This window comes from Cheilinus undulatus, linkage group 3 (genome assembly GCF_018320785.1).
Source record: "Cheilinus undulatus linkage group 3, ASM1832078v1, whole genome shotgun sequence".
Classification (NCBI taxonomy): Eukaryota; Metazoa; Chordata; class Actinopteri; order Labriformes; family Labridae; genus Cheilinus; species Cheilinus undulatus.
The window spans coordinates 45,779,855-45,794,207 of NC_054867.1; the positions used below are offsets into that span (position 1 = coordinate 45,779,855).

At 39.3% G+C, this 14,353-nt stretch overlaps 1 protein-coding gene across 2 annotated transcripts in view; it reads right to left on the reverse strand.

Annotated features, from left to right (window-relative positions):
- Window positions 1-10,218, reverse strand: part of LOC121504654 (protein-arginine deiminase type-2-like) — a 28,845-nt gene extending 18,627 nt beyond the window's left edge. Inside the window, exons 1-3 of one of the 2 annotated variants that reach the window (XM_041779642.1) lie at window positions 10,048-10,218; window positions 2,542-2,713; window positions 204-273 (exon numbers count right to left, since the gene is read on the reverse strand). In XM_041779642.1, coding sequence (XP_041635576.1) covers window positions 204-273; window positions 2,542-2,713; window positions 10,048-10,202 — 397 coding nt within the window. In that variant the 5' untranslated portion in view covers window positions 10,203-10,218. Of the gene's footprint in view, window positions 1-203; window positions 274-2,541; window positions 2,714-6,707; window positions 6,966-10,047 lie in introns of those variants that run through there. The other variant, XM_041779652.1, reaches the window with a different exon arrangement.
- Window positions 10,219-14,353: the final 4,135 nt, after the last annotated feature.

Here is a 14,353-nt window from a genome sequence, read left to right on the forward strand (position 1 = left end):
AGAATAGACTTGTCTGTATATAAATGAGTCATGTCTTGATGATGAATTATATTCAAACACATCACAAATGCTCTGTATTATCTTAAGAAACATAAATGACAAGACTCTGAAGTTAAATGAATACATGTTTTGGTTTTGATTTTTTGTGATACATGATGTGTCAGACATAAAATGTGCATCGTTTCACAAGAGCTTTAACTCACCAACAGCTGTCAGGTGCACGACTGCATTGCCCAACACCTCTGACTTCTCCCCATAGTACCTGACAGACAGCTAAAAAAACAAAAGCTCCAGTCATTAACATGCACAAAAATGATATTTAACAGTTATTCAATCTCAAAGTGACATACAAATGTTAACTATATGCAAAAAGCTCTACTTCAGGGTCTCAGTGACCACTTTATTAGGTATAGCTTGTTAGCACAGGGTTAGACCCAATTTTTTCTCTCAGAATAACCATAATATGTATGCAGCGGTTTGGTCTTTCCATGTCTCACTTCTTCAGATATTTTCAAATCTGTAGCTTCATATCCTCTAATCTCATTAATTTCCCTTCACAGCCCCATGAAACACTCCTAGATTCAATCAATATTCTCAAATCATCCCAAAAGAGAAAGATAGGCAATCTATACTCCATATTAGTGGAAGAAAGTTTTACAAATCTCAACTCTCTTAAAAGCTAGTGGAAGGGAGATCTTGGTATAAAAATTTCTGAGACCTTATGGTAAAAGATGATGGGAGGAATATATACATCTTCAGTATGTATGAAACATACTGTTATGAAGTTGAAAATTTTCCATCGACTGCACTGGACCAAAGCAAAACTGTCTCAATTTGTATCAAACATAAACCCCATATGTGACTGCTGTAAACAATCCTAAGCCACTTTGATTCACGTGTTTTGGGAATGTCCCAGGTTATCTAATTATTGGTTTTTGATAGTTGAGATGCTTCCCAAAACTATAGGCAGAGTATTAGAGCTCTCCGCATTCCCAGCCTTATTTGGTGTTGTGACACAAAATCTAGCTGTGAGTAAATACTCAAAAAATCTCCTGTCCTTCGCCACATTTGTAGCCAGAAGACCGATTTTGATTAGACCGTAACCCTCCAACGTTCAGACAGTGGATCAGAGACATGCTTCATTTTAATAAATTAGATAAGATTAGGTACACAGTCAGGGGGTCAGCTGACAAATTCTTAATGACATGGCAGCCTTTTCTGAGTAATGTCAATGTTTTAAGCTCTGATAACTTCATGGATGAATAACCTTTAGTGTCCATGTATGTAATAAGAAGAAAATAAGAAATAACTGGAAAGATCCCTGAAATGTCCCTCTAGTCCATATGTTGCTGCTCCTTTCTGTTGTGTATTTAAATGCCGTTTCTGCCCTGGAGTGTGAGATGTGCTGCTTTAGACCCCCAAGCACTTGTTACTACACGTTTTACTTTATCTGTCTTTTTTGTGTTCTTATTCATTTATGTACTTTATTCTATTTTGCCTTCCTTTTTTTAAGATAACTCATCCTTGTATCTTTTAACATTAAGGTTATTCTTTCTGGATGCTATCAGGGTTGGGGAGGTGGGGTATTTCTTTTTTCACCTAACACTACTGGGACACCATTGTGAGTTGTTGGAAATGTACTGATAAAAATTCATAAATAAACTTTGTTCAAAAAAGACTTACCATAATACTTATAGACAGATGGATACATAGATCCAGTAAGGCACTGGAAACATTCATTAGAGATTGAAATCCATATTGACATAATTATATTCATCCTTCATTTCACCACATCCCAAAAGCACTGTGTTAGATTAGGTCACTGTAGGCCATCTGAGTACAATAAACTCCTTGTCATGTTCAGGAAACCAAAGATGAATTGAGGGATGTGATGTGCTGGGTTATCCTGCCATCAGATGATGGGTTTGCTGTGGGCATCAAGGGATTGACATCCATCTGTTATCAGCACCATCTGTCCCTTTAGGAGTCATGGGGTGTTGAACCAGTACAGTTTGGGCTAATTAATTAGCCTGACAAGCATGTTTTTCAAATGTCAGAGAGAGCTGTAGTGCATGGACACCCATGTTTGCTCTGGGAGAGCCCACAAACTTCAAAAAGAAAGGCCAGATTCCATTAGCTTCTGCCATCCAATTGGCTGATTAGACATTACCTTAACGAGGAGTCTAACAGGTGTACCTAATAAAGTGACCAGTGAATGTATAACTTAATAAATAACCAAAAAAAAACTGGAAAATGGTACAAAATATTATTTTCCCAGTGGAATAAACTCTTAAACATAAAACCTCTTCAATAAATATTCAGATCAGAAATTCCATATTCTTACTGTGCTGTTTGGTACCAGGAAAATCACAAACCCTCAGTAATTACTTTATCTTAATACCAATAAACTTTGACGTGTTTTCACATGAACCTGACTCATATCCTGAAAGTACATTCTTGTTAACAAGCAGCACATTTCCTGGAGCCGTTCTGCTGCTTATTCAGCACTTTTTTCTAATAAAGGTTTGTTTCCTACTTCACCTTGTTGTCATTTTCATGAGCACTGGCTTTTTTCATGCCAATCAGCAGCACTTGATTTGCATGGAGGGGGAGGGGAGACAGGTGGGAAGCCACCGAAGGCTGAGGGGTGATGCTGTACTGAACATCGGGGGTGCATTTCACCGAGAAGAACCTGGAGCCAGGAGGGGCACACCTGGGAACAAGGAAAAAAAGCAGAGAGTTAAATCAGGCTGTTTTTTTTAGTATACTGGAGAAAAAGGGTGAGGCAAGTGCAGAAAAGCAGCGGGCTTGGATTTCACAGATGAACAGATAAAGTGAACCAGACATTTTTTTATGCTTGGATGCTCTTTTAAGGAGAAGTGAACAACACATTCAACAAGTAGTTAAACTCCATGCTGCAGGAGCTCAGCTTTACTGCATCGTCATCCATACCCTGCAAATGTTTAGATGGTTCTGAACTTATATATTGCCCATTGTTGTGTAACTCGTGAATAAAAACAAACAGCAATGCCATCATTAAAAAAAAACACACAAGAAAGGGTGATGATCCATGTGCATACTGTGTTTAACCATTTTTTTTTTAATGAGGATGTTCATGAAAATGAACTCCAGAATGAGGAGCTTATGGCACTTTATTGCATTTTCTCTATTGGACACATGCCCTCTAGGGTGCACTTTATCAGGTTTCATCTACAGAGAGGTCACCCTGAGGGTGTACTGTATCACTTCCTCACTCAAAGGGCACTCTAGAGCAGGGGTCCTCAAACTTTTCAGCCTGCAGAAATGGGTTAAAAGTGTCAAGAATAAGATATAAGTGTCAAAACATAGGGGAAAGGTGGCAAAAATGAGTGAAAATGGCAGACGCACAATGAAAAAGTGGTAAAAGGAGTTAACAATGGCAATATTGGCTTAAAAGTGGCAGAAATGTGTGGAAAAGGGAGAATATTAGCTTCAAAAGTGGCAGGAACTGGTTTAAAGTGGCAGAAATGTGTGGAAAAGGTGGAATATTAGATTAAAAATCGGTAGATATGGGTTTAAAGTGACAGTAAGGGGTGTAAGTGGCGGAAACAAGTGGAAAAGGTGTTGAAATGAGATTAAATTGTAGTAAAATTTGGTTTAAATGGGCACAAATCTGTTTACCGAGGCAGAAAAAAAGCAGAAAGTGGCAGAAATGGGTAACCTGGCAAAAATGAGCATAAAAAGTGGTGAAACTAGTGGCAATAATGGGTCAACAGAGACAACAATAAGTAGGAAAAGTGGTGGAAAGGGTTTAAAGTGACAAAAATGTCCTACAAGTGGAATACAAAATATGCTTAGTTTTTTAAGGCATCTGGCAACCCCATGTTGACAACCACTGCTCTAGAGGCCATTTTTGTCCATTCTGAGGGCATCCAGTGTGACTCCATTGTGTTTACCAATAAAAGGAGCATCCAAAAGGACACTTTCCTGTTTTTTTTTCTTGAAAAAGGCATTACGCCCCCTTATCTCTTTGATATCCAGCCCTATATGCAAAGGTATAACCCTATCTGCCGCCAGCACTCACACCAACTATGTGAGTTGGGCATTGCCACATCCTAGACAACAGTCAGTGTTTTAGACGGCTTTTCAAACAACAATGCTTGTCCACAAGCAAAATATGCCCTATCTACGGGTGTCAACATTTACAGTTTGTCCTGCACATAAAGAGACCAGTGAAGCCCTTAAAGTGATAGACTTTATTTCTGGATTAACCTGATACTCCTCAGACCCCTTGAGGGGCTGACAGTTGGAAATCTAGCCCTGCTCTGCTATGATGCATAGGCTGGTGTTTGGCCAGTAAATACAGTCTACAGTTTTGGGACAACAAAATGTCTGCTGTTGGACAGAAGACTGTTGATTCTCTGCACAACATAAAAAGAGAGCTTGATGTTTGGCATCACCAGGATCTGCATACTAATGCCACCCTCCCCAGTGTTGCCAGTGTGGGCCAACAATAGAGCTCTTATAGTCAGCGAGATGTTTATTAGGTACCAAGTTCAACTGCTATTAACACAACACTGCAACATATTAGTTATAGTGGTTAATTTGTTGTTTGACTTGATGTTTGTCGAACTTCAGAGATAGTTTCAAGTTGTTAATGCCATAGATCTAAACCCCATTATTGAACTGATGTAATGTAGTTATAGTCTGCAATCATTGATCCATATTTCACGACACCATCACAGTATTAGTCAGAAGTGCCATAAATGTTGACACAACAGTGACCATAACAGTTACATCAGCTCTTCCAGTTTAATCAAAACCAGAAGAGTAAAACTTCATGAAGTTGGTGATTCCTTTAGTGAATTTTTTCCTTGATAACCTTTACCAGAGTTGCAGAACTTCCTGTGTCATGAACTGTAGCTACTGACCGTTATAGTTCTCCTTTAAAGGGGACATATTTTACCCTTTTAAGACAAGTTTATATTGGCCTCAGAGGTCCTCAAAACATGCCTGTGAAGTTTATTGCTGAAAAAAACACTCCAGTATTGGATTTTTGCATGCCTAAAAACCCCTCGGTTTCAGCCCTACTCAGAATGAGCCGTTTCTGTGTCCGTGGCTTTAAATGTAATTAGCTGTATGACTCCGCCCCTGACCACACCCCTCTCAGGAAATGGATGTGGCACTCCTGATGTTACAGACACTTTTATCCAAAGTTTAGGACCTGACTAGGACTCAAACCATCAATCTCCCTGACCGTAGTCAGCAGGATAACCCACTGAGCTATCCGGCATCTCAGCTGGTAGCAGAGAGGATCAGTAGAGGAGGGCAGAATTTTCCTCCAAGTGGGGGAGGGCCAACCAAACCTGGGGGCAGGTGATTACACCCTATGTGAGGTCACTAGGTGTAAAATATGAGAAAAGCTTGTTTCAGCACACATTTTCTGAAAGGTGGAGAAAGAGTCAGGGAGAAAGAATGGATATTTCTGTTACTTGAGGGGGTTGTGGTCATATTTGTGTTAGAAAAGCCTGAAAAAGTGATTTTTGCACAATACGTCCCCTTTAAATATGCACATTTAAAACCCAAACTTTCATCTCTTGATGCCAAGTCTGTGTCTCCTAGTTCACTAAGCCACTGCTTAATGATACTAGGGTGGGGTACCCAGATACATCTACACATTTTAATCTCTGATTTACTTTATGCATTTAAGGTGGTTCAAGAATTTTCTCATAAGTTTGTCTTTCACCTAAGACAAGTCTTTTTAATTAACATTGTGAAAAATCACAGATATAAGCTTGAAAAAAATGTTAGCTACATAAACAAAGTTATTTCTTTTCTTAATACAATAACATTATATTGTACTGTAGATAAATGAATTTTGACCACAAATTGCTGCCTGGGGTGCAGATAGTCTCATCCCCGCTCTCTTATTTTCAACTCTATCCATCGTCCTACTGTCTTGAAAAAAAAAGAAAATAAAATGCCCCTACATATATCTTTAAAATAAAACAATAGTAATTAAGTGCTGCATAAATTTTCACCATATTGCTCCTGGCTGGCTACTTTTCCACCCAGGCTGACTGCTTCAGATGTCTGTGGAAAAACCTGTTAACTATTGTCTGAACTAAGATATAAATGATAGATAACATATATCAGTGTGTCTCGGCACACCATTTGAGAACCACTGGAACAGAGAACATTTACCAAAGAGTAAATATTATGACTCACTTTAAGTAAAAAAAAAAAAAATTAAGTATCAGAAAACACTGCAACGGTACAGACACTACAAATTAAATAGGTGCATGTGTCTTAACCTTTGACCTTTTCTTCCTTACTCTATTTTAAAACAGTATCGGTTTTGAAGCCTGCCTCAGGGGTAATAAAGGAAATAAAACCAAAATGACAGGGTGTGAAAGAAGAAGGCTGTGACACACCTGAGCACAAATGAAATCCCTAAAAACCCTCTAACAGAGATTCCAGATCATTTTGTGTGGGTGGGTATGTGAGTGACTTTAACCAATAGGCCGTCTAAAAAGTCGTTGTAAATCTAAGATTTAAAATACCCTGTAAAATAAAAAACTGCACCATTAAAAAAAATTACTAAGCTTAAACAACACAGATGACCACAGACATAGAATGTATGCCTGTTTTTTTTTTTTTTAAACATCTTTAGATTAAAAATGACAAAAAAATTCAGCTAGGACAGTAAAACAGTATGAACAGCCTACCTGCTCAGGTGTATGTTTAATTCCGTGCCCACCACGTGCAAGAGATTGGTAGCTGTGTCGATATCTATTCTGACAGTCCGTGAGTGAGTCATGTCTGCTGTCCTCGCGCGGTGTGTAACGGAGGAGACAGACAAACCCCGTTATATACCGAGAGTAAAACAACTGACTGCTGTTCCGTTAGCAGGAATTCACAGGAACAAAGGCAGCGTCTGGGCGGAGGACAACGAAATAATGATATCCCGCAGGTACACAGAAGGAAGAGCCAGTGTCTTCACTGATTGGTCAGGCAAGTGCCAAGCCCCGCCCCTCACACCCTCAGCCCTGTCATACATCCTCTTTCTATTTGTGTGCACATGACCTTAGTGGAAACGAAACTGAGCTCTTTTGTCGCCTTAAAAAATGTCCGAATTGTATTTGGAAGCTATAATTCAAACAGGGAAGGGAGCAAAGCTGGCATAAACAAACCCTTTATTTAGGCCTTTAGAAGCCCATAGATAATGTCTGCTTTGTTGTTTATTCCAAACGTACAGTTACAGTAGTATAGTGGTATGTCGTGCAACGGACAGGAGGTGGCGCCAGAGCTACACTTCCTCACCTACAACCTCCTAACCTCCTGCCCTGCATACATCATCTTACTACATATTTGCATGAATTTGATCAATTAAAACCCAAAGATTTAAATAAAGGCTTTAAAATGTGGCAAAACGGTTGATTTTTATGTCTTTTTTCCAACAGCTGGATAATTTCTTGTTCTTATATATATATATAATAATAATAATTTACCACTGAGTTTTTATGCAAAGATGTCATCCAAAAAACCAACAAAACATGATTATAACCACAGTTATACAACTAAGAGCAAAATAAAAGTTTGAAGCATGGGGGAAATAGAAAATGAAAACTTTGAAAAAAAAATCACCAGGTTCATAAAACAACCAATAGGATGATATAGTTTGTTTGCTTGTCCTAGCGCTGTATAATCACGTTTGATCACATTTCCTATCTGAACATATTATTTTCTTTTTTTTTTCTTTTTGTCACAGCGCCCCCCTCTGCCAACAGGTAGGATTTTCTAATAAATTTTCCTCCTGATTTTCTGCCTTTCTTCTCTGTCATGTTGTACTCTGAAAATCTGAACAAATCCAACAAAGCGTCCCCCACACAAAACTAGCAACTTCATTTAGTCCTAAAAACATGCCAACTCCAGAAAAAAAACCCTTGATGAGAAACACTGCTTGTCTCCAACACGACATGGAGATGGCATTTGGTTTTCTGTTTTCGGAGGCGATATATTTAAGAAAGTTCACCCTCTCTGTCTCATAGACTCCAGGCAACAAAAAAAGTGCACCCACATGATCCAGTGGCCGGTTTTTGGCTGGGCAACATTGGCCACTGTTTGAGGGTTATTGTAAAAAACTGTTCTCAGGTCAGATTTCAGTTTAGCAGTTTGTATTATTTTTATTGTTGATATCACAGATTAAATGAATTTAAATTTAATTTTGCCCAGATTCATTTTTCTCAGTGTAGCATGCGATTGATTTCATATCCGTCTGGGCAACAGCCCATCAGCGGTGTTGGAAAAGGGTGCAGCCTTAAAATAATTCAAAGGGTGGTTGGAGGAGTGTTCTGTCTGTTATAAATCAACAAAATCTTTAACATAGGAGGCAAAAGCTTCATAACACTAGCTCAACAGGCAACCATTGTTGTTCACCTTGCATGGACAGTGAGTGTTGAACTCTTGCTGAGGTTGGTTGGGAGAGGTGCAAAAACATCTTATCCACTGAGAAAAGCCACCAGTGTGGTCCTCTTTAAATAAAGAAGTGTTCAGTTCTGATAAAACTGACGCTATAGCTACATTCACAGTTATTCTCCATTGTTTACAGCATTACAGTATCATTAAACCACACCCGTAGCAAACACCTCATTCTATTGAAGTGACACTGACTGGTCTGGTCATTCCCTGACTGGAAACAAGTATTTCAGCCTGAAGTGTGGCATGGTGGACATTGAGTTCTGGCCAGTCCCCTGGCTCTGCATGGATATACAGTGAACAGTAAACTCAGTGTTTTACATCTGATGTTGGACCTGCTGCAACACACTGCACACACATTCATTAACATTCATGTTGTGTAAAGAGAGCAAAGCTAACCAGAGGCAAATACCTCACATGCTTAAACATGCCTGGCCAATAAAGCTAATTCTGTTATTGTTAAAAATACCACAAATGCAATGCAAAGAGTACATTTTGACAACTTAACAAAATTACTATGAGAATTAAAAAGATGTCAAACAAATTGCTGAGCTTTTCTGTTAACCATAGAAAAAATCCAACCATTCAGTTTCTACTCTGCTTATCCCATTCGAGGTTCCAGGTGGCTGAAACCAATCCCAGCCGTCATTGGAGGAGAGGACTGGCTGCCAGTCAGGTGACATACAGAGACAAACAACTAGGCATACTCACACCCAAAGCCAAGTTAGAGTCACCAATTAATCTAATAAGCATGTCTCTGTTAGAGGAAACCTGGAGAGAACCCACGCATGCATGGGGAGAACATGCAAAGTCCACGCAGAAAGGCCCTGATCAGGAAGCAAACCAGGAAGCTTCTCGCTATGAGACGGTGCAACCCCCTATAGAAGTTATGCCTGATCTGTTTTTTTTCTCTTTTTGTTTCTTTTTGTTTTGTTTTTTTGTTTTTTTGTTTGTTTGTTTTTTTGCAGTGAAACATTTCCTGGAAGAAAAATTAACCACAGAAAGCCTACAGACACACCCAACAAACACAACATTCACATGATTTATGACTGCATAAGAACATACATCGACAGACAAATATTCTACCATTCTTAGCAAATTTGGGGGTGATGCATTGCAGAGTATTGCATCAGATATATTTGTTGCCTTTGCTATCCAAGTGGAGGTGATTTAGAAGCAGGTATTAGCAATGGAGAATGACACATGAATGGGTTTACCTGCATATACCGTGCACTCATCTTCTGCTTATGCATCCTGAAACATTTACTTCATCAACAAACATAGATCAGCAGTTTTTCTAAATTTTATAAATAATGTCACATTTTGTTCTTTTTCTCTTTGTTTGATTATAACTTGATACTATGAAAATAAATTTTCCATTTTCCACCAGGACAGTAAAGCATATAAACCTGATTTGAATGTAAGTTAAAAGTTTTATCATTATAATTGTGAAAAAACTTCCAGATGCACAAGGAAGAAAATGAAGCAACCTACTCTGAAGCAGAGAAACCCCTCCCTCACCAACATCTGGACCACTAAAGCATACTAGCATTTTGATCAATTTTTGTCAATTATTCAATCACAGCTTACCTGTTCAGATTAGCCTTCAGACATGTGCCAAGAACATGAAGAACATTCTGTTTCTCTTCTGTATCCAGACGAAATGTCCGCTGACACTCTGGGCCGACTCTCTTGTTCCTGATTGAGAAATCAGCTTTATCCTTGTTGGAGAGCTCTTTAGACATAGCTGCTTGCTGGTGCTTTGCCTCAAGACTTATGAAAGCCCTGCAATGCCAAATATACCCAAGCAACAAGTTTGTAATTTGAGACAGGTGTGGCAGTAGTCAAACTAATCTTCTGGCAAACAAAAAAACCGTGGTTGTCCTATATTTCCACGCCCTGGTGAAACATGTGACTGCAAGTTGTTTTTTGAAGGTGAAGGATGAGGCCTCTCAAATTTTAAAGAAGAATTTATGAAATAACGCTACAACGTGACAAGCATGTTTTCTTCAAGTATCTCAGGTTTTAAGAGCTTGAATTGAGTATTTTATTTCAGGGACACAGTCTTTTTGTATTGTCTTACAGTGGATAAAATGTCTACACACCTCAAGTAAATGTTCAGGTTTTTGTGGACTTTTTTCAACTTTTATGTGACAATCAACTTATCCAAATAAAACAAAAAATATCTTGGTTGCAAACATACATTATATTGACAAATTATTCACTCACCCATTCAAATAATTGAAATCAGATGTTCCAGTCACTTCCATGGCCATAGGTGTATAAAATCAAGCACCTAGGCATGCAGACTGTTTCTGCAAACATTTGTGAAAGAATGGGTCGCTCTCAGGAGGTCAGTGAATTCCAGCGTGGTACTGTGATAGGATGCTATCTGTGCAACAAGTCCAGTCGTGAAATTTCCTCGCTCATTAATATTCCACAGTCAACTGTCAGTGGTATTATAACAAAGTGGAAGCGATTGGGAATGACAGCAACTCAGCCACGAAGTGGTAGGCCACGTAAAATGATGGAGCGAGGTCAGTGGGTGGTGAGGCGCATAGTGTGCAGAGGTTGCCAACTTTCTCCATAGTCAGTCACTACAGACCTCCAAACTTCATGTGGACTTCAGATTAGCTTAAAAACAGTGCGTAGAGAGCTTCATGGAATGGGTTTCCTAACCGAGCAGCTGCACCCAAGCCATACATCACCAAGTGCAATGCAAAGCGTCGGATGCAGTAAACCACGCCACCACTGGACTCTAAAGCAGTGGAGACGCGTTCTCTGGAATGACAAATCACACTTCTCCATCTAGCAATCTGATGGACGAGTCTGGGTTTGGCCTGACTTCAACCTGAAAGAACACCTTTGGGATGAATTGGAGTGGAGACTGAGAGCCAGGCCTTCTCATCCAACATCAGTGTGTGACCTCACAAATGCGCTTCTGGAAGAATGGTCAAAAATTCCCATAAACACACTCCTAAACCTTGTGGAAAGCCTTCCCAGAAGATTTGAAGCTGTTTTAGCTGCAAAGGGTGGACCAACGTCATATTAAACCCTATGGATTAAGAATGGGATGTCACTTAAGTTCATATGCAAGTCAAGGCAGGTGAGCGAATCCTTTTGGCAATATAGTGTACATGGCTCTTCTGGTGCACGCTGGAGATGGATGCGAGCACAGACAGTGGAATTACAAAGATTAACCAGAGAAGGGCAACTTGCTCCACATTGCGCTTCATGAGCAGATTGCAATGCAGCCGGTATATTTTGAAACTGGAGGAACAGCCTGGCTAAGTGGTCTAGTTTGTGCGATCATAAAATTATAAGGTGAAGAATCATTTGAAACTGTCCTTACACCTGTGGTATCCTATGTTTTTAGAATTGCTTAAGAATTGAAAATAATCTAGTGTTTGGCCAGCCACAGAGACAAGACAAGCCAAAACTAAGATAAAATTATTGATTTCGAGCAATTCATCATTACACAAATCGAATTAGCTCATTTTATCTTTATCTTAGCTTGGTGTGGTGATATTATCCCTGTAGAAGTCTGCAGACCCACACAGCTGATCAGAGGATATCAGTGCGGTGCAGAAGGAGACAAAATGGCTAAAGCTGCATCTAGTTGACAATAAAAGGCTTCCCCTATATTTCTTACAAATACACAGTCATGGACGAAAGTATTGGCATCCCTGGAATTTTTACAGAAAATACACCATTTCTCCCAGAAATTGTTGCAATTACAAATGTTTCTGGTATACACATGTTCATTTCATTTATGTGCATTGGAACAACACAAAAAAACTGAAGAAAAAAGTCAAAATTGACATAATTTTACACAAAACTCACAAATGGGCTGGACAAAATTATTGGCACCCTTTAAAAACTGTGGGTAAATCATTTTATCTCAAGCATGTGATAATCATTTAAACTGACCTGTGGCAAGTAACTGGCAATATAGAAATCACACCTGAAGCCATAGTTAGAATGTATAAAAGTTGATAAGCCTTTGTGTTGTGTGCCTGTGTGTGTCACACCAAGCATGGAGAAGAGAAAGAAGAGCTGAGAATTGTTTGAGGACTTAAGAGGTAAATTTGTGGAAAAACATGAATGATCTCAAGGTTACAAGGCCATCTCCAGAGATCTTGAAATTCCTTTGTCCACCGTGGGTAATATAATCAAGAAGTTTATATCCCATGGAGCTGTGGCTAATCTCCCTGGACGTGGACGGAAGAGAAAAATTGACAAAAGAATGCAACATAGGATAGTTGGAATGGTGGATAAACATCCTCAGTCAACTTCCACACAAATTCAGGCTGTCCTGTCCAGACTCAGGGTGCAAAAGTGTCAGCTCAGACCATACGTCGTCATCTGAATGTGATGAAGCACTATGGCAGGAGAATGAGGAGAACCCTACTACTGACAAAGAGACATAAAAAAGCCAGACTGGAGTTTTCAAAAATGTACCTGAGTAAGTCTCAATCCTTCTGGGAGAACATTTTGTGGACAGATGAGACTAAGGTAGAGCTTTTTGGAAAAGCACGTCATTCTACTGTTTACAGAAAACGGAATGAGGCCTACAAAGAAAAGAACACAGTACCTACAGTCAAACATGGTGGAGGTTCAAAGATGTTTTTGGGTTGTTTTGCTGCCTCTGGCACTGGGTGCCTTGACTGTGTGCAAGGAATCATGAAATCTGGAGACTATCAAAAGGTTAGACTTTCTTGTCTTGCAAGAGTATTAGAATCACTTGTTAATCATGTAGGGCCTAGTGTCAGAAAGCTGGGTCTGTGTCAGAGGTCATGGGTGTTCCAGCGGGACAATGACCCAAAACATACCTCAAAAAGCACCAAGAAATGGTTGGAGACGAAGCGCTGGAGAGTTCTGAAGTGGCCAGCAATGAGTCCACATCTAAATCCCATTGAACACCTATGGGGAGATCTCAAAATTGCTGTTGAAAGAAGGCACTCTTCAAATCTGAGAGACCTGGAGCAGTTTTCAAAAGAAGAGTGGTCCAGAATTCCAGTTGAGAGGTGTAGGAAGCTTGTTGATGATTATGGGAAGTGATTGGTTTCAGTTATTTTTTCCCAAGGGTGTGCAACCAAATATTAAGTTGAGGGTGCCAATAATTTTGTCCGGCCTTTTTTTTTTAGTTTTGTGTAAATTTATGTCAATATATACTGTAAGTGATAGCTTGATTACTGGAACTTAACGTATGCATAATCGACCATGTATGGGCTGTCACTTCAAACAATAACAAAAGATGACAAGTAGGATGTGCACTTTTAACAGCTTTTCTCCCTCACTATGTGAAATTCATACACGAAACCAAAACGTTGGCTTGTTTATTAGTAAAAACAAGTTATAGATTGCCATTTTCATTGTCAGAGTCCTCAGTTCAAAACCAGAAGTGGTAAATCTACTCTCTACTCGACATGGAAATGCCTAGTGGGGCAAACGGGAGCTACAAAGCAACATCTATGGTAGCGTTTAATAACTTTTCTGATTACATTTCCATGAGCTTGGAATTGAGTGCGCTTAACCATTAATTTGAAGAGAAACTTCTGAGCTAACAGAAAAATTAGCCAAGAAGTGGCTAATGTTAGCTGTTGTCTCCACAATAAAAGGTATCAAATCCTTCTGGAGCCCCTGGCCTCCATTTTGCTTGGGAAATCCCCTTAAAAATAAACTGTCAACTAATGTGGCTTTTAATTACTTGTCATTGACCTTCACATTCTCCTACACTGCTGGTCTTCTGATGTTATATCTGTTTAACTACTCACATTGCTGTTGTAAGTTCTGGTTTAAAGGGGAGGAAAGACAGAATGATGTACTCAGCTAGAAGTGTTGTGTCTTCGAATAAAATTAACTTACATAGAAGAACATTTTCTGGGGAATGGTG